At 34.7% G+C, this 20,429-nt stretch overlaps 1 protein-coding gene across 7 annotated transcripts in view; it reads left to right on the top strand.

Moving 5' to 3' along the window:
* Window positions 1-20,429, top strand: part of MTF2 (metal response element binding transcription factor 2) — an 81,036-nt gene that overhangs the window by 34,712 nt on the left and 25,895 nt on the right. For 5 of the 7 annotated variants that reach the window (XR_008392206.1, XR_008392205.1, XM_037162033.2 and 2 more), the window contains exons 2-10: window positions 185-383; window positions 508-589; window positions 4,443-4,538; window positions 4,777-4,877; window positions 5,257-5,405; window positions 11,680-11,775; window positions 12,701-12,769; window positions 14,065-14,188; window positions 19,746-19,813. Coding sequence is in view for 5 of the 7 variants with exons in the window: in XM_037162033.2 (XP_037017928.1) it covers window positions 185-383; window positions 508-589; window positions 4,443-4,538; window positions 4,777-4,877; window positions 5,257-5,405; window positions 11,680-11,775; window positions 12,701-12,769; window positions 14,065-14,188; window positions 19,746-19,813 (984 nt within the window). In the remaining 2 variants the exon portion in view is untranslated. Of the gene's footprint in view, window positions 1-184; window positions 384-507; window positions 590-4,442; window positions 4,539-4,776; window positions 4,878-5,256; window positions 5,406-11,679; window positions 11,776-12,700; window positions 12,770-14,064; window positions 14,189-19,745; window positions 19,814-20,429 lie in introns of those variants that run through there. The other 2 variants (XM_053668273.1, XM_037162032.2) reach the window with 2 other exon arrangements.

Here is a 20,429-nt window from a genome sequence, read left to right as displayed (position 1 = left end):
TGTCATTTTTGTTTTAAACTTCTTTGTTTCTGGAAAGTGTTTGTGATTTGAGGTATTGGATATATTTTCCCTCAATTTAAGGATTTTTATAAATCAAAAATTTTAATATATGATATCATTGGTATAAAATAAGCTCTGCAAGTAAATTAATCTTACATATGCTTATCTTTTATTTTCTAACCAGAGACTCTACAGGGGCAGGTAATTCACTGGTCCACAAGCGGTCTCCTTTACGCCGAAACCAAAAGACCCCAACATCCTTGACCAAGCTGTCTTTACAGGATGGACATAAAGTCAAAAAGCCAGCATGTAAATTTGAAGAGGGTCAGGATGTCCTAGCTAGATGGTCAGATGGCTTGTTTTATCTTGGAACTATCAAAAAGGCAAGTTACCTTAATATAAAATATTCTTTACAGTTTTATAGTAAACTTTTAATAATTTTGCATTTAAGTTTAACTTCATGTTTTTAATTTTAAAAGAAATCACAAGTATTCCTCTGTATTTCAGATAAACATATTGAAACAGAGCTGCTTCATCATATTTGAAGACAGTTCTAAATCCTGGGTTCTCTGGAAGGACATTCAAACAGGTAGGTGCTATGGTTTCTCGTGAACATGATTTATAGTAACGTTTGATATTTTTTGACTTGTCCTTGTATTAAGATATCTCAGAATCACTTTTGGGGAGAGGCTAAAAAAATCAATATTGCTTTCATAGTCTTCAGGGAGTAGTAATCTATATCAGTGATTTTTATCCTTTTTCATCTCATGGCACATATAAACTAATTACTAAAATTTTGCTGCATACCACAAAATAACATATTTTGCTGACATGGCCCCCCAAAAAGTATAACTTTGATTCATTGATTTATTTATACGAGACAGCTATTGTGTTGGCTTTTGTCATTTTTTTATTTGACAGTCTAAGGGAAAAGAGGTCAGTGTCCCTGACTGAATATAGTCACGTATTACATATTTAAAAATTCTCCCATCACACTGACTGAAAATCACTGATCTATAGTAAAGAGCACAAAAGAAAAAATTCAGTCCTCTGGCGCAGAGGTAGACTAAAAGACAGATAGATGTGTCACTGATGTACACCTACCTTTAAGCTTTTTAGGACCCTTCTAAGAACTTAGAGAAGAAATACTTTGGGCTTCATCTTAACCATTAATTGCTTATATTAATACAAAGTAATGTAGAGAACTGATAGGTACCGAGAACATAGTATTTGTTAGATGGGGAAATTAGGATATATTAAACAGGCTTAGAGTACTAGCAATATTCATTTATAAGAATGGTTTTAAATTACTATTTTTTAATGTTTATATGGGGAAATAAGGCTATATTGGGTACAAGTAAAAATGAGTACAAGTATGCCTTGGCTTGTTATAGGTATGTTTCTTACAATGCTTTCTGTTTTTACAAACTGTAGTTGCTGTATGCCCTTTGCATCTGCTAAATAAAGGTGTTTTCCTAGGAATCTCTTTCATGGAAGGTGCTTTATTTTTACAAAGTGTGAATACTAAAAATCTTAGTATTTTAGCTGCACACTAAAGCAACGGTTTTGGTTTTCCTTTTACCAAGTTAATAGGCCTGCACTAAGACCTGTGTTTTATATTTCCTGTTGTAGAAAGGAAATGTAAATTCTCTTTGGGTACTTTTCTTAAGTATTTAGCTATTGGGCTTTGTATTAGAATCCCAAGTGCAACTTTATGATAGGTTACTGCGTGTTGTATTATATTTTTGAATCTGCTGCAATTGATGGGTCAGTGAGAAAAGCAATAGGAGGATAGGATGTCTTCAGCAGTAGTGATATTGGGCAGATCTTACTACCCCACGTACAGAATTTCCCTTTTTCAGTTTGTAAACCTTAGTCTGTGGTGGGACCGAAACACATTAAACTGCTTCTGTTCCGTCTCTGTTAGTTCTGAGTCTTTCAACTCTTCTACCTTTTCAAGGTTCCTGTGAGTTAAATACTGGTTTCTCTGGTTTTTATCTCCTTTTTTTTCTCCCTCCCTCCCTCCCTCTTTTCCTTCCATTCTTCCTTTCTTGCGAAGATAAGTGAGTGGTACATAGGGATAGAAAGTTGTCATGGAAGTTAGGGTCGTGTCCAACATGTGCCCCACCCAGTATATCAGTTTAGTAGTCTGGTGGTTCTTTCCTCACTGGCTGCTTTTACTGTCCTTAGAATTACCAAGGATTACTCCTTGGCCATTAACTCTTTGTGACACCCAGGAAGTAGTACACATATAACTTGGAGTTGCTATAGAATGAGCAAGTGAACCTGAAACTGCATTATGACAGATTTCAGTGTGGAGAGAAGTTTTAGTGGTTTTCTTATTGTAAGAAACTTGCTAATAATAGATAATATCAAAATAACTTAATAAATTATAGTAATTTCACTCATCTAATAAGATTCCTTTGAAAAGTTTACATAAATAAGGAAATATAGTCATGTTAGTAGTCAAAGAAATGTGCATTACAAAAGGGAGGTAACACGTTAGAATCATTAAATGAACTTAAAGGGACTTTTAATTTTAACACCTAATGCTGTTATGGTTTTTGTGAAAATGATAAACTGCTGTTGACAGTGTAAATTTCTATTTTGGATATTACTTTCAACAGTTGTGTTATATGCATAAAATGTTTTATATTCTTCAATTTATATAGCAGTTTATTCAAAACAAATTCAAAAATAAAAATAACTAGATGAAAAATACTTACTGTAGTTGTTTTTAGCAACAACAAGAAAGTTGGTATATTGAAGATGAAATGGCTTGAACTTTATAGTCAATTGGATTTAGAATGAGGGAGCCTATAGAAGGCCAGTAAACTACAGAGCAAGTTCTTGTCAACTTGATGATAAAAAAGGTGTGCTTCGATTTCACAGGTAAAGGCAATTCCCTACTTTCTCATGATTGTTTCCTGAGGTGAACACATATTGTTTATTGAATCAGCATCTGCTTTTCTGAGGGAGCTACCTTCTCCCACACCAGCCCACATAGTTGCAGAAGTTAGATCAGGCACCTACCTCAATCTGGGATTATTGGTCCTTTTCCAGGCAATTGCAGATTTTGGCAGAGAGGTCCTAGTGTCAGTCTGGTTGCTCTCCTGATGATAGCCATAAACTCAGAAACTGTGGGGGGACATGTTTAGCCAACTGTGCAAGGAAATAAATAAACCTTGGAAAAGCAGGAAGCTAGAGAAGACAAGAAACCAAAGCAAACCAGGAAAACTGCAAAAATTGAACAAGAAATTTGGTTTAACTTGTATGCGTAAGAATAGAAGCATAATAAAGTAAATTTGGTTCTTTCTACTGGATAGAATAATAATGTAAGTATTTGAAATTAAAATTTTGAAAACTGGAGTGACAAATGCTTTTGATAGAAGAAATATTATATAGTACTAATGAAAGGAAGCATCTCACAGTGGATAGAGTATTAACTGGCATATCTGGGTTTGAATCCTAGCCTTGATACTTTATGACTGAGCATCCTTGATTTAGTTACTTTATTTTTCTGAGCTTCAGTTCTTCTCTTTAAATAGAATACTTATCTAATAAGTTGTAAAATTAAACAAAATAGTATATGTCCAAAACCTAACAATGCTTGGCTCATAGCACAGAATTGAAATTTTTTATTGTTGCTTTGGGAATAAAACATATGTGTTAATATTTTAACTATGTATGTTGAAATTGACGAGAATATTGGAAATATGTTAGAGGATTAAAATCATATTCTGAATTTTATAGAATACAATTGTTTTTAGCATAAATATGTTCAAGAAATAATTTACCTGTGTAGGTAAAAAGTATACTTAGTAACTAGAACCCCCAAATTTTGTGCAGTGGGATTTTCTTGGGATATAATATTGAGTACCATATTCCCAGATTTCAGAAGCTAGACATTAAATAATAGATATTCAGTTCCTTTTATAAATTAGTAAATAAAAAGAAATGTTCCAAATCCAAAGAAAAGGAGATATTGATATATCTTCTTTGCCCTTTTTTGTTAGTCCTTAGGCAGTGTAGATGGAGTGAACACACCATACATGGAGTAGCTACAGATGTGTGTTTTGGAAAATAGTTCTTATGTTAACAAAACACATCCTCTTCCCTACCCCCTACTCCTCAGGACAGTGAAAATATTAGAAATAAATGATAAGGTATCCTGCCTGAGAGCAGGTTAAATTATGCCCTGTGCCAAAAATCAGGTTAAATTTTCAATGTAGACAGGTATGCATATTGAAGGTGGGAAGAACACAGCAAAGGAGCAGAGAGATAGCATTTTTTATATAGTATTTCACCTTGAAAAAAAATAATGGGTCTAGTGAACAAAAATCTCCAATAAGGGCTACTCAGTGAGTCAAAAGTAGTTTTGTTACAAGGAATACTTCTTTATTATTTTAAATAAATAATATTTATTATTTTAAATATTTCAGGAGCCACTGGAAGTGGGGAAATGGTCTGTACAATATGTCAGGAAGAGTATTCAGAGGCTCCCAATGAAATGGTTATATGTGATAAGTGTGGCCAAGGTAAACATTGATTTCTTTTAATCTTGTGGGAAAGTTTTGTTACATATGTAATGCCCCTGTTGAAGATTAATGATTAAAATTACTTTACATTGGTAATTTGAAGCTGTTTCAATAAATTTATTCATCAGTTGTAATTATATTAATGTAGGAAAAGAGAATACTAAAATGCCTTCTTGAAATTGTGTTGCAGTATTTATTAATAAAATAGAATTTGCTTTATGCTTTTTTTGATATTAAGGATATCATCAGTTGTGTCACACACCTCATATTGATTCCAGTGTGATTGATTCAGATGAAAAATGGCTCTGTCGACAGTGTGTTTTTGCAACAACAACAAAGGTATCTTTTAAGTGTTTTGGGCTAAAGCCCTAAATGGAATTTGTAAGGCACTATCAACATAACGATTGTGTATGTTGAAAGTTTATGTGAATGAAATGAGCAATCAGTGCTGGGTAGAAAGAGGTGCTGCTTATTGTTTGACTAATGATCCTTAAGTGACTTGCAACTGTTCTTGCAGTTGTTTTCTGAGAGTGGTCTTGGAATTGGGGCAGTAATTTGAAAGAAAAGATAAAGATTATTATTAGTCCAACAGTTTGTGATATGGTAAGAAATTTAGAATGGAAATTTCTTTAGAAGTGTCAGAAGCATTTTTAAGTTACAGAATTGTATATAAATTTTATCCTTCACTCTTTAAAATAAACTTTTCCCTCTAATATAGAGGGGTGGTGCGCTTAAGAAAGGACCAAATGCCAAAGCATTGCAAGTCATGAAGCAGACATTACCCTATAGTGTGGCAGACCTTGAATGGGATGCAGGTCATAAAACCAATGTCCAGCAATGTTACTGCTATTGTGGAGGCCCAGGAGAGTAAGTAAATATAATTATTTAATGCCCTTTAAGTAATTTTTATTTGCTTATATTGTTGGTTTTATTTTTGTTATTGATTGTAGTGTTGGAGTGATAGTGAATTGTAAATTCATGAAAGTATCAATAAAGAAAATGGGAGGAGGGGAATTAGAGGTTGTAGTTTTATTCACCTTTTTCATTAAATATTTGTTGAATAAATGAATCATTTCTAACAAAGAATGTTTAGAAAGTTACCTTTAAGTTGTTTAGTGTTCTTAGTTCTGCTCTTTGGAACTAAACAAATAAGTCGTATCTCCCTGAGGAGGTAACTCTTAAAATATTTCAGTCCAACCCTGATAGTGCGGCTATGAATTGAGTGCCAGCCTGTGAACTGAAAGGTTGCTGGTTTGATTCCTGGTCAGGGCACATGCCTGAGTTCTGGGCCAGGTCGCCAGTTGGGGGCATGTGAGAGGCAACCAATCAATGTCTCTCTCTTTCCTTCTCCCTCCCTTACCCTCTCTTTAAAATTAAATAAAATCTTTAAAAACTTTTTCAGTCCAGCAATCATATTTCCCACTCCCATGATTCAAATACTAATGGTGTTCTCTTTTCGAGGCAACAATCTCCATTGCCATAAAAAAACTCTATGTGAAACAACTCCGAAACCATGTATTTCTTGTTCACCAGTTCTTTTCTTCAATATATTTTGATTATGCTATCGCAGTTGTCCTATTCCCCCCTCACCGTTAATTCCTCTTCACTCTGCACACCCCCTCCCACCTGCATTCTCCCCTTTTAGTTCATGTCCATGGGTTATACATATAAATTCTTTGGCGTCTACATTTTCTATACTGTTCTTAACCTCCACCCGTCTATTTTCTCCCTACCATTTATGCTACTTATTCTCTGTACCTTTTCCCCCCTCTCTCCCTGCCATGTGACCTCCATTTCTGTGATTGTCTTCCTGTTCTAGTTGTTTGTTTAGTTTTTTGTTGTTGTTGTTTGTTTCAGGTTTGGTTGTTAATAGCTGTGAGTTTGTTGTCCTTTTACTGTTCATATTTTTTATCTTTTTTTTTCTTAGATAAGTCCCTTTCACATTTCATATAATAAGGGCTTGGAGATGATGAACTCCTTTAACTTGACCTTATCTGTGAAGCACTTTATATGCCCTTCCAATCTAAATGAAAGCTTTGCTGGATAGAGTAATCTTCAATGTAGGTCCTTGCTTTTCATGACTTGGAATACCTCTTTCCAGCCCCTTCTTGCCTGTAAGGTCTCTTTTCAGAAATCCGCTGACAGTCTTATGGGAACTCCTTTGTAGGTAACTGTCTCCCTTTCTCTTGCTGCTTTGAAGATTGTGTCCTTATCTTTAATCTTGGCTAATGTAATTATGATGTTCCTTGGTGTGTTCCTCTTTGGGTCCAAATTTTTGGGGACTCTCTGAGCTTCCTGGACTTCCTGGAAGTCTGTTTCCTTTGCCAGATTGGAGAAGTTCTCCTTTATTATTTGTTCAAATAAGTTTTTAATTTCTTGCTCTTCCTCCTCTTCTTCTGGCACCCCTATGATTTGGATGTTGGAATGTTTAAAGAAGCCCTGGAGGTTCCCAGTCCTCTCCTCATTTTTTTGAATTCTTATTTGTTCATTCTGTTGTTGTTGAATGTTTCTTCCTTTTGCTCTAAACCGTTGATTTGCATTCTAGTTTCTTTCCCATCACTGTTGGTTCCCTGTACATTTTCTTTTATTTCACTTTTCATAGCCTTCATTTTTTTGTGTGATTTGTGACTATACCCAACCATTTCTGTGAGCATCCTGGTTACCAGTGTTTTGAACTCTGCATCTGTTAGGTTGGCTATCTATTCATCACTTATTTCTATTTTGGGAGCTTTGACTCTTCTTTCCTTTTGGCCATATTTTGTCTGGGCACACCTGTTATGTGATAAGGGGTGGGTCCTTAGGTATTCACCAGGGTGGGGCAATCCATGCTGCTGAGTTGTGGCACTGTATGTAGGGGAGGGGTCCAAAAGGAAACAATGCTGCTGTCTACGTTTTCCGCTGGCTTTCAGTCACTTCCCTCAAGCAAATTGGGCCCTTCTGGTACTGATTGCCGGGCAGGTGGGTTTGTATATGTTCTAGGACCCTTTGGGTTTCTCCAACGAACTCTCCTGTGAGACTGGGAGTTTCTCCCACTGCCTTCTCAACCTTCACTGGTTTTTACAGGTAGAGATTTTGAGGCCTTTATTTCCCCATACTGGAACCCTGCATTGCGGGGTCTATCTCTCTCCCCAGTTGTTCCTCCCAGTTTATCTGCATGGAAATGTAGGACTGCCCCATCCGCCAGCTACTGCCTTACTATGCGTCCTCTACACCCTGCTGACTGTTTCTGCCCCTCCTACAGATCTGGATGAGTGTTTCTTCTTTAACTTCTTGGTGTTGGACTTCCATACAGGTCAATTTTCTGGCAGTTTTCTGTTATTATCCTCCTTCTGGTTGTGCAAGGAGGCACAATGTGTCTACCTGTGCCTCCATCTTGGTTGGAAATCCTTTTGTTCACCAGTTATTAAAAGTTATTTTTGAATACAGTGTTACGATTAGAAACTTCACTGTTTCTAGTGCATGGAGTATAAAGGGGTTATTAGAGTTCTGGACATTATGTTTACGTAGCTTCAAAGAGGGATTGTGTTACTTACCCTTCTTTGGTCATCCCATTATATTCTTTTGGATCATTTTGGGTTTGTTAGGTGGTCAGCTAATACCTTTAGCTTTTTTTGTGTGCAGGCTGGTGTTAATCCAAGTTGTATATCATATATTTGTACTACATTTAAAAAATATTAGTGAATAACTTTATGTTTAACTTTATTTAAACTGTAATTATTGGTTTCTTATATCTTTCTTTTGAGACTGCTTCTCTTAAGATGGTGGTATTTAGGAGAATGCTGGGACATATAGGTACTCAGTGATGAAAACATGAATAAGCGAATATATAAATGAATGAAATTTTAGGTCTTTGTTCTATGTCATCTCTGATCTTAGGGAATTTTTTTGATTTAACATTTTTATAATATTTTTCAGTTTTTGGTTACCTACACATTTAAGAAACTGTTTTTGTTTTTTTTATTTTTTTGTTTGTTTTGTTTTTTTGTTTTTTAAAATCACTTATAAAATAGAGAAAATGGAAGACTTCCACCAACTTGGAGGTGTAGGTGGAAACATTTTGCCTTTTCACACAACCAAGTGTAAAAACAACAAAGTTTTAGCAATAAAAAACACAGCCAAACCACAGAAAATTGAACAATGTGGTCATGAGTCTGACCACAACCAATCACTCAGCCAGGCTGGTAAGAGTCAGCAGCAGAGCAGGTCGGGCAAAAAGGATTCCCGACCCAGGCACACAGGCAGCCAAGGGTGAATCCCAGGTGTGGGGTAGTGACAGGTTGACCCAGTGAAGGCGCAAGGCGGCAGGCTGACCTCAGTCACACATTCGTGCACAGATAAGCCAGTGAAGGAACGAGCAGTGAGACAGACCGGGCAGGCACCAGTGGTGGGAAGAGCAGAGGAGATCGCCATTGCTCCCTCTCTGACCCCAACCCCCACGTACAGCATCACAAGTCAGCGACCTGAGTGGCCCTACCCTGGTGAACACTTAAGGCTCTGCTCTTCATACGTAACAGGTGCGAACAGATCAAAACATGGCTCAAGAACAACTCAGAGCCCCAGAGCCGATAAATCTAAGTGAACAAGAAATTGCCAACCTATCAGAGGCACAGTTCAAAACACTGGTGACCAGGGTGCTCACAGAACTGGTTGATTTTTGCCACAAATTAGAGGAACATATGAAGGCTAAACTAATTGAAATGAAGGGAAATGCACAGGAAAGCAATAGCAATAGAAAGGAAACTCAAATCAAGGGAGCGGACCAGAAGGAAGAAAAAAATGACCAAACAGAAAAATATGAAGAAACAAGAATTCAAAAAAATGAGGAGAGGCTTAGGAACCTTCAGGACATCTTTAAACGTTCCAACATCCAAATTATAGGGGTACCAGAAGGGGAAGAGGAACAGCCACGAGTGGAAACCTTATTTGAATGAATAATAAAGGAGAACTTCCCTGTTCTGGCAAAGGAAATAGACTTCCAGGAAATCCAAGAAGCTCAGAGTCCCAAAGAAGTTGAACCCAAGAAGGAACACACCAAGGCACATCATCATTACATTAGCCAAGATTAAAATGAAGGAGAGAATTCTAGAAGCAGCAAGAGAAAGGGGACAGTCACCTACAAAGGAGTTCCCATCAGACTGTCAGCTGCTTTCTCAGAAGAGACCTTACAGGCAAAAAGGGGCTGGAAAGAAGTATTCCAAGTCATGAAAGGCAAGGACGTACCTACATCCAAGATTGCTCTACCCAGCAAAGCTTTCATTTAGAATGGAAGGGCAGATAAAGTGCTTCTCAGATAAGATCAAGTTCAAGGAGTTCATCATCACCAAGCCCTTATTATATGAAATGTGAAAGGGACTTATCTAAGAAAAAGAAGATAAAAAAGATGAACAGTGAAAGGACTGCAAACTCAACAGTTATTAACAACCACACCTAAAACAAAAGCAAACTAAGGACAGCTAGATCAGGAGCAGAACCATAGAACTGAAGATCACATGGAGGGTTAGCAACAGGGGAGTGGGAGAAAGATAAGGGGGGAAAAGGTACAGAAAATAAGTAGCATAGACCCTAGATAGAAAATAGATAGGGGGGGGGGAATATAGAATCTAAAGAACTTGAGATACAAGGTCATAAACTAAAGGGGGGATGATGGGGGAGAGGTGTGCAGGGTGAAGGGGAATGAAGGGGAGGAATAGAACAACTGTAATGGCATAATCAATAAAATATATTTTAAGAAATAAAATAAAATAGATTAAATGAACAGGCCTACAGATTGATTTTTTTCTTTATTCATTTATACCTAACATTTAGTTTAAAGCATTATTCAAAATAGGCGGAAACTGTTATAGACATTATTTTATGAAGCAAAATCATGCATTGTTCTTTAACTACCTTAACTACATAAAATTAGATTGCTAACAACTAACTTCAGCAGCTAGTAGAGTATTTGGAACATAATATTCATTAGTCTTTGATGAATGAATACTTTAGTGAATATCAGTTTTCTTGCTTTTGTGTATATGTGACTTAAAATTTATGGGGAGCTCACTTGTTGAGCAAAAGAGTTATTTGGGGGAAAAACACATTATTAGGGTGGCAGATAAGGATACCAATATATCAAAACCAGGTACTAACTGAAAAGAGAGGATACCCTCAGCTGAAGATTCAGTTTTATCATCCCCAGCTCTGTGAAACAGAACAAAATCTTTCACAAAGCCTTTACACCTGGTAGAGTCTTAGATTAGATTTACAATTATGTTAATTAAATTATTGATTGCTATATAGTTGTGTACCCCTTAACAACGGGGATACTTTCTGACTAACATCATTAGGTGATTTCATCATTGTGTGATGTGATATGAATGTACTCACACAAACCTAGGTGGTATACACCTGGGATATATGGTATGTTGCTGATGTATACGTGGTCTGTTGTTGACCAAAATGTTATGCCATGCATAACTGTACTTCTTTTCGTTTTAGTGGACAAGCATAATATAAGCACAATGAAGATATAAAGCTGCTTATGCCCATTTGGTATATGGAGCAAACAGCTCTGATATCAGCGCTATCTGAAACTTAATCTCTTCTAGAGTATGGAGTTGATATGAAATCCCAGGCTTGTTTTTTTTGTGGTGGTGGTGGTGGTGGTTTTAATCCTCACTGGAGGATATGTTTATTGATTTTAGAAGAGAGGAAGGGAGGGAGATGATAGATAGATAGATAGATAGATAGATAGATAGATAGATAGATAGATAGATAGATAGAAAAACAAACAAACATCAATGTGAGAGAGCGAGATTGATTGTTTGCCTCCTGTACATGCCCAACAGGGAATCAAATTTAGACCTTTTTGGTGTGCAGAATGATGTTCCAACCAACCAAGCCATCTGGCCAGGACCCAGGCTAGATTTTTTCCCAGTGTAGGAACTATGCATTTGTTGACTAGAAATAGATGTGTCTCTCTAGAACTTATAAATTCTCATGAATAAAAGAGAGTAACGAAATGGTCAATATTAATAATGTTTTTGGGAAAGAAAAAAAACCTAACACTAAGTATAGGGAGAACTGGATTCTGCAGTCTTTTTACTTTTAAACCCTTTACCTCATTTTAAAAGGTAGTAATTTTAATTTTTTTTTCTTATAGCTGGTATTTAAAGATGCTACAGTGCTGCAAATGTAAGCAGTGGTTTCATGAGGCTTGTGTGCAATGCCTTCAAAAGCCAATGTTATTTGGAGACAGGTGAGAAGGGCATTTGAACTTTACTGTTTGATTTTTTTCTTTTTTCTTTTTAGCTTTTTAATTGTAGTTATATTTTCAGTTTCAGATTTCTAGTTTTAACAGTGATTTGTAAAGCAGACACCTTAGAGGGAAAATATTGAGTAATATACTTAAATTATATATCATTTTTAAATAACATAATTTTTGTACTTTTAGATGTTATTCCAATAAGCATTTAAGTATTTGATTAGTGATTGCATTTGCTCATATCACCCCACAGTGTTCTAAACTATTCTCATTGGTATCTTCCTTTAAAGAACCTCAAAGGGATCCTATGACAGAAAATTGGAAAAGACCAAAGAACCTTGATACACACAGGTCATACCTCAGATTTAAAGAATTTCTAAAGGCAGATTTAATGTGATTTCTGGATTAAGAGAATGTGGAATAGCAGAGAGAAGTCTAGGAAGAAAAATTAAAGGTAGAGCACTAAACTTGGCATCAGAAATCTGGTTTTAAATCTTGACTTATGTCGTGTACCATCTTTCCGAATTTAGGAAGGTCAGCTCGTCTCCTCTGGATTTATTTTACCAGATTGTTTTAAGCATTAAAGATAACAATGTAGATGAGTAGCCACCACAATTCCTGATACACACAAGCCTTTAGTAAAGTATGCTTGTATATGAATCAATGTATGAACTCTGAAGATTTCTAATGGTTAAAAAAGGAATGTGTGTTCTCCCCAGATATGAACTATTTCATTATTTGTCATTACTGGAAAAGAAATTCTTTAAATCACAGACAAGGTCATAATTCAAATTATATTTTGCTCTATCATTCCTTGTGTCACCTGTAGGATATGCATTTGCTGAATATTAGCTTTAATTGATAAATAATTTATGTATACCATTGATTATTTAATGTACAACTTTTTCTTTTTCTTTAGGTTTTATACATTTATTTGTTCTGTCTGCAGTTCTGGACCTGAATACCTCAAACGTCTACCATTACAGTGGTAAGTGAGGACATTTCTGTTAAGGAACAAAAGCACCATATTCTTAAACTTACATGATGAAATTTTATATATACATTTACTTGGCTTAAATAAAAATTTGATCTTCTTTATACCTGGCTTTATTTCTTTTATTTATCTTCAAACCTGATGTTAATCTTCACTGATAATTATCTAGTTTTATTGCTAAAGTAATAAGGCCATTTATTTATTAATGATATAAAATGTAACTTTTAAAAATATTTTTTAGATCTTCAAAACATTTTTAGTTCTTTTGGGCCTTCAGAATAGCATACAGTAAAAGAAAGTTCTTATTATAAATATTCCAGTTTCTGCTTCAGTGTAGTAATTGGGCATGGGAAGTATGATGAATTTTGAGGATTTAATGATAAAATGTTACGTAGTAGTTCCCCCTTATCTGTGGGGGATACGTCCAAGACTCCAAGCGCATGCCTGAAACTGTGGATAGAATCAAACTATATTACACTGTGGTTTTTCCTATACATAACTACACTTGACAGCTTCTCTTTGGTGAATTATTAGCATCACTACTCTTGGCCTTTGGGCCCATTGTACCGTAAAATACAGCTTACTTGAATACAGCCACTGAGATACTGTAACAGTTGATTTGATAACCAAGATGACTACTAAGTGACTAATGACTGGGTATAGTGTATGCAACCTGGATACACACAAGGATGATTCACAGGTGGGACAGAGTGGGGTGGCACAAGATTTTATTATGCTACTCAGAATGGTGCACAGTTTGAAATTGAGGAATTGTTTATTTCTGGGATTTTCCGTTTAATATTTCTGAACTGTGATTGACCACAGGTAACTTAAAACATTGAAAGAGTACATACTTAGAAATTTTTATTAAATGTTTTGTATATTTTAGGAAATAATAACACTTGTGAATGTGCTAAAGTCTATTAAAGTATAATCTGTAGTTTGTATGTAGTAGTGAAACACAAAATTTTTTATTGTATAAGCATTATACAGCATTATCCAATATTTTTGGAGTTAGATTCTTTTTTAATGCATTTTAACACATTATTCAAATACCTTTAGTTTATAGTTACTTCAGGATAACTAAATGTTTAGTTAATGCTTTCCAATAATTATCAATGAAATGATTTATTACATCATAAATATTACTTAGAATATTGACCCTCTGTTCACCTAAATATTCCACATTGGTTTTTTAAATTGGTGGTGTTATAAAAAATTGTGTATTTTTTTTTAAACAGTTACCAAAAACATTGTTTTTGTATATTTTGATTACTTTTGGATTCCAGGGTAGATATAGCACACTTATGCCTTTACAACCTAAGTGTTATTCACAAGAAGAAATACTTTGATTCTGAACTTGAGCTCATGACATACATTAATGAAAACTGGGATAGATTGCACCCTGGAGAGGTAAGTGGTTTTAGATCTAACTATTAGCTACTTGATATGGTTTGTTTTATTTTGTTTTAATTAAAAGAAACTAAGACACATGTATGAGCCACACATCTAAAGTAGAATTTTACTTTTAGTTCAGGGAGAAGTAGCTCTGGTAAGATTATCAAGACTAGCCCTTTCATCGTCTTATATGTTGCCTGTTGATTAGGGGGAAAATGTAGGAGGAGAAAGTAAATTTATAAAATGTTAAAATTTTAGTTAAGAGGCCGAGAACAGAAAACAATAAAAATCATAATTAGACTATTTTTAAAGAAATGAGTTCACTTTATGAATTTCAGGTATCTCAGTTACAGCCAAACTTCTGATAAATATCAGAAGAAATTTATTTCAGCAATAGATACAAATCTTCATTTCTCTGTAGTTGGTGAGATAATGTCTTAGAAACAAGAAGTTTCCATTTTTTATTTTTTGACAGTGGAAAAATGTTTTTCTTTTTATTTAAAAATTAGGAAAAACATTATAATCAGATAAAACTTGATAACAAAAATATTTTTGCATTTTATTTTGAACCAGTTTCTGCTTCAGTGTAGTAATTTTTGGGCATGGGAAGTATGATGAATTTTGAGGATTTAATGTTCAGAACAGTCATTCGAATCATTTCTCATTGTTCATCCTCTGCACTTAAAAAAGAAAAAGAAAAGAAAATGTCCAGACTTCTTAGATTAGTCTGGACTAACCTGGTTGTTTACAGATGGAACTTCAGGTTTTACTTCTTTGTTAACTTTCTACATCTTTATATAATAAAGAGACCATAAAATTTATGCGACTCGTTAATGTTTATTCAGTGATTTTAATTTAGTTCATTTAAAAATTTTTTGTGGTAATAGAAATCATTCCAGATTATTAAAATAGTAAATAAATCTCTAGTTAACTGAAATTGAATTGCAAATTAAATTTTGTTACTAATTCAGGGGGAAAAAAACTTTGTTTATACCTGTGTTCAACATTTATAAAACAGCAATTACTACCTTCAAAATGTGGGAACTACAGTATGCTATGTACATATCGTTGGCTAATTGACTTCCTTGGAGTACTCAGGGGTCCTTTTGAACATCAGCTCTTACTATACATGTGACATACGCACTTACTCTATAAGTTTTTCCCTGGAAATGACACAGAGCAGGAAAGTAGTTGTCATTTTACTCTCTCAGATATGGGCTTTCCTCCCTTATTCCATTGAATAAAAAGGAAAAAAAAATCTTGTGATGATTTGAGAAGTTTTTTATGGCATTTTGTTTAAGTACTTATAAAAGACACCTAGTCAGGGACACACTCCTATTTATCATTTCTGACCTGCATTATAACGTATTTACATGTGACAATGGGCTAAAGTCATACAGTATTCTATGTTGAGAAGCCATATAAGCATCTATTTACATTTATTTATTTATTTACTCGTTTATTTATTTATTTATTTAATACGTGTTGGAATTATACCCAGATTGCTTTTTTTTTTTTTTTTTAAAGATTTTATTTATTTATCTTTAGAGGGGAAGGGAAGGAGAGAGGGAGAGAAATATCAATGTATGGTTGCCTCTCGTGCATCTTGTGCTGGGAACTGGCCTGCAACCCAGGCATGTCCCCTGACTGGGAATTGAACCACAATCCTTTGGTTCGCAGGCCCACGCTCAATCCACTGAGCTTCTCCAGCCAGGGCTATTTACATTTCTAATAGGAGCAATTGTATGTTGAAATGACGGTATCTGTTTAGTGTTCTGTGCTGCTTCTTTTTTTTATTGTATAAAGGAAGTATTATGACCTCTTTTAATGACAAAAAAGTTTCAAAAACATTAAACTTTTGGAGAGTATATCCTTTCATACTGAAAGGCAAATTTAACATTTATGTAGCATATGTATATTTCAGTTGATTACTCTATGATTTCTGTGAAGAGAAGCTGAAACTTACAGAACATATTCTAGAACACATAATTTGATATGTTTCCTTACATAAATTGTTGGGGTTGTTTGCTTGTTTGTTTACATCTTTGAGAGTTAGTGACTTCATGATGATATAAATTGAGTATAGCTATTTTAGAAAACTATGTTTTGAAATATTTTATTTGGGTTAGTAAAAATTTGTAATACAACATTTGAGACCCCAAGTAAAGCTTGCTTAAGGTTTTTATTTAGAATTGCTGTTGTAACGAATTTTTGTGGGGAGTTAAAATGAAATACTGATATTTTATGGAATCTGTCTGTTATTATTTGTTTTTGATTCCTAATCTGATTTTAAATATTAGTCCTGGGAGGACAATTACTTTTCTGTTAACTGTGCTAGTCTTAACAGTGTGTTGAGTATCTCACTTTTGAGGGATGTAGGGGAAAAAAAGCATAGATAAAACTCAAATGAAATTTCATGGCAGAAATGATGTTTTGGCCAGAGGAAAATGTAGCATAGTAGAAGTAGTATACTAAGAAATCTAGTTTAAAAAATATGTGGGGCCTTGAATATTATATGGTAGCATACAGTGTATATGTCTGTAAACAAATTACTTAAGATGTTTGTCATGTTTAAGCCATTGTGGCATGGAATTCAACATGAGTGCTTGAAGGGTATATTTTGTTGAAGTAAAAGAGGTATAACTGTACGTAATAGCATTTATATGTGTACAGAAATATACAAAGCCCTGAAAATAAAAGCGCGGTGTGAGAATGGTCTTCTCATATAGATTATTTGATGTACACTATAATAGTTTCACTCTTTTATAATAGTGTTTAAAATACAGAATGGGATCCCTTCATTTATATGAATTGAAGTATAGTCCTATGCCAAATAGAACAGTAATGTTAAAGGAACTTAACAGATAAAATTTCTGAGAACCATAGAGAATAAATACTAAAGGAAAGATAGTAGTTCATTGTGATTCTTCAAAAGTAGAAAGGAGTAGATCTGAGAAATTAGAAAGTCAGTTTTGTTGTTGGTTGTCAGCTAAATTGTAGAGCACATTTTTCACATACACAGTTTGTGAAGAATTAAGAAGCAATAAGAAAATAATACCTGGAGCACGGGCCTGCAAACCAAAAGATCGCGGTTTGATTCTCAGTCAGGGCACATGCCTGGGTTGCAGGCCAGTTCCCAGCAGGGGCCAGTTCCCTGCAGGGGATGCACAAGAAGCAACTGTACATTGATATTTCTCTCCCTCTCTCCTTCCCTGCCCTTCTAAAGATAAATAAATAAAATAAAAAATATTTTTAAGAAAGAAAGAAAATAATGCCTGATATATTAGAATAAATCATGTTAAATACTCTAGATTTTTTATTTAATTTGTTTATTTTTAGAGAGGGGAAGGGAGGGAGAAAGAGGGAGAGAAACTTCAGTGTGTGGTTGCCTCTCAAGTGCCCCCAACTGGGGACCTGAGCCACACTATCCAGTACCCTGGATTCTTTTTTGTCATGATTAGCAAAACTGTTGTGGGCATGATGTAGCCATAGTACAACACAACTCAATTTCATATGAGATACTGAAATGTGAATAGTTAAAGCAAAAATTAAGTAGATTTGTAACTAATTGAATTATAGTAACAAAAGCAGTCAATGACTTAGAAATATTCTTGAGGGAGAGTCTAATGGAGAGAGCCCCAGGTTCTCTCTTTGACTCTACTCTTAGTATGACAGAATCAAGAGAAAAGATCATTTGAGCACTTAGCTGCAAACAAAATCAGTTATAAAGTTCTGCTCTTAGATTTAAATACATAAAAAGTACAGAAGAAGCATGTATGATAGGGGATATTTTATTTGACAGAACTTCATTTGATCAGATTTTAGAGTTGGGGAGGGGATGGGGGAAGGATGATGAAAGATGGAATTAGTCAGCCAGTGCTTAATATGAAATACTCATGTGGTGTTGCTGCTAAAAACTTCAACCTAATCTTATACTTAGACATGATAGCTGCTGTCAAATATTTGAAGAACTATCTTGTAAAAGAGGGAATAGAAGAATTCCAGGAAGGAAAGTTTCGTGCACCTATGGAATGGGCTCTCTCAGTAGGTGCCTCATCAGCTTTCATCAATGGTAATAGTTAAGCCAAGGTTCAATGACATTTGAAGTCTCTTTCGAGCTTTAAAGTCTGATTCTGTTATTTTTGCTTTAATAGAAATTCTTTATAATTAGACACTTCATAAATTACAATAGGAGAAAATGGTAGAATGATATGGAGGGATGAGCACAAAACTGCCCCCCCCTTTTTTTTTTAGCATCAGCATATTGGCGCAGGGTTGGTTCTCAGTGAATGGCAAATGAATGGATTAATTGTCATTTGGGTGCAGGGTCTGGTTCTCTCACTAACCAGCCCTGTGGATTTGAGCAGTTCATTTCATCCCTATATGTGTTAAATAATAACAAGTTGGAGTAGATGACTGTAAGTCTTTTACCTCCAGCATTCTCTTTGGCAGGTTTGTTTGCTCTTTTTACTAGAAGCAGTTCTGAGGTTTGGAAGTTTTAACTGGTTAAAACATAATTGGTATAATTTTGAAAGTCAGCTATGATATTTTGAAAGTTTTTTTGTTTTGTTTTGCTTTGTTTTTGTGGCTTTAATAGAGGATGGCCCTTTTGTAATTTAGATTCCGACCCCCACTCTGGTGCCACAGTGTTTAAACTGAAGAGACAGAAATGACTCTGCAGGAAACCCTTTTGAAACAAAATAGAATATTTTATAGAATTAATTCAAATTTAGTTAGATTTTTAAATGGTTTTGATGATAAAAAATTGCTGAGTTAATTTTGGTTTTATTGCGAGGTGGAATCTATAATTGTTATAAAATGAAATCCCCAAATTTCAATTAAAAAAACTTTTTTAAAAGATTGATTAATCGGTTTATTTATTTCTTGAAAGGATTTGTTTGTTTGTTTGTTTGTTTATTAAAGATTGGGGATGGGAGGGAGAAAGAACAGGAGAGAAATATCAGTCGGTTGCCTCTCCTATCCATCCCAAATGGGAACATGGCCTATAGTTCAATCATGTCTCCCGACCAGGAATGGAACCATCTACCTTTCACTTTTTGGTATGATGCCCACCCAACTGAGCCACATGGGTCAAGGTCCCACATTTTACAGTTTTAAAAATTATAGCAATTATCAGTTTGTACTAATACTAGAAGTACTGGGAAGTGAAATGATATGTTCACTCATACCATTTCACTTCCTCACCATATGCACTATCTGTTAGAAGCTTTTATGGTTGATATTAATATAATTCAAATGTATTATTTTTCTAGGTTATAAAATGAAAATAAATTTAATGATAACCTCATTTTTGTAGTGTTACATAGTTTATATCGATAGTTCTTTCAGATATATCATTTAATCCATACAATTACTAGTAAAGTAACTTGTGCGGGATTTATACTCCCCATTTTTTAATAGATGAGAAAACAAGCCTTGAGAGGTTAAGCGAACTTAGATCTTCTATCAGTCAGTACACTTCTCTTCTGTGTTACATTGCCTCTACCTAGCACCTGTATATTACTAATTGATGAAATTAAACTACGTTAAATTGTTTCTTGATACTTCACAGCTGGCAGACACACCAAAATCTGAAAGATACGAGCATGTTCTGGAGGCATTAAATGATTACAAGACAATGTAAGTTGATTTACTTTATGTATCCCTATGAAGGAGACTTTATTAAGTATAAGGAATAATGGCATGGTTTAAGAATCGTGGGATTTGTGTGTAGAACTCATACATACAATTTTAACATTTCTAATGTCCTATTCTCTTTCAGTTAGACTACAGCATTGGTTTTCAAGGATCAGAGAAGGGAAGAGCAGTCCTATAGGAAGGGGGCGTGGGAGGTGGCATATCAGTGTCTCGGGGCAATTTGACCTGGTCATTTGAAAAAGTGTAGTCAGTAATGACTTGTTTTTATATTGCACTCTACTGAAAGTAAAATAAAATCTTGTTAGCTGGTGGAAATATGCAAAGGTAGGGAAATATATTGTAGAGAGAATACGGGTTTTTAAATGAGGTCTTTCATGGTTTTAAAATTAATTATTGCCATCAGGTATAGAAAAGTAGTATTAGTGGTCTGAGTTTTGATAATGAAGTTATATTGTTTAATATTTTCTTATCTGGGTCTTTCCTTTGTTAAAAAACCCCAGTATATCTATATTTCTTTAAAATATTTTCATAATACAATAGAAATACATTTTTAAGTGTATATGCTGGCTCCAGCCACTGAGTTACATTATAAAATTTC

The sequence above is a fragment of the Artibeus jamaicensis genome, unplaced genomic scaffold (genome assembly GCF_021234435.1).
Source record: "Artibeus jamaicensis isolate MK-2021 breed Jamaican fruit bat unplaced genomic scaffold, CSHL_Jam_final contig_482, whole genome shotgun sequence".
In the NCBI taxonomy this organism is placed as follows: domain Eukaryota; kingdom Metazoa; phylum Chordata; class Mammalia; order Chiroptera; family Phyllostomidae; genus Artibeus; species Artibeus jamaicensis.
The sequence above is the reverse complement of the archived record's forward strand: the minus strand, read 5'-3'. Positions and strand labels throughout refer to the sequence as shown.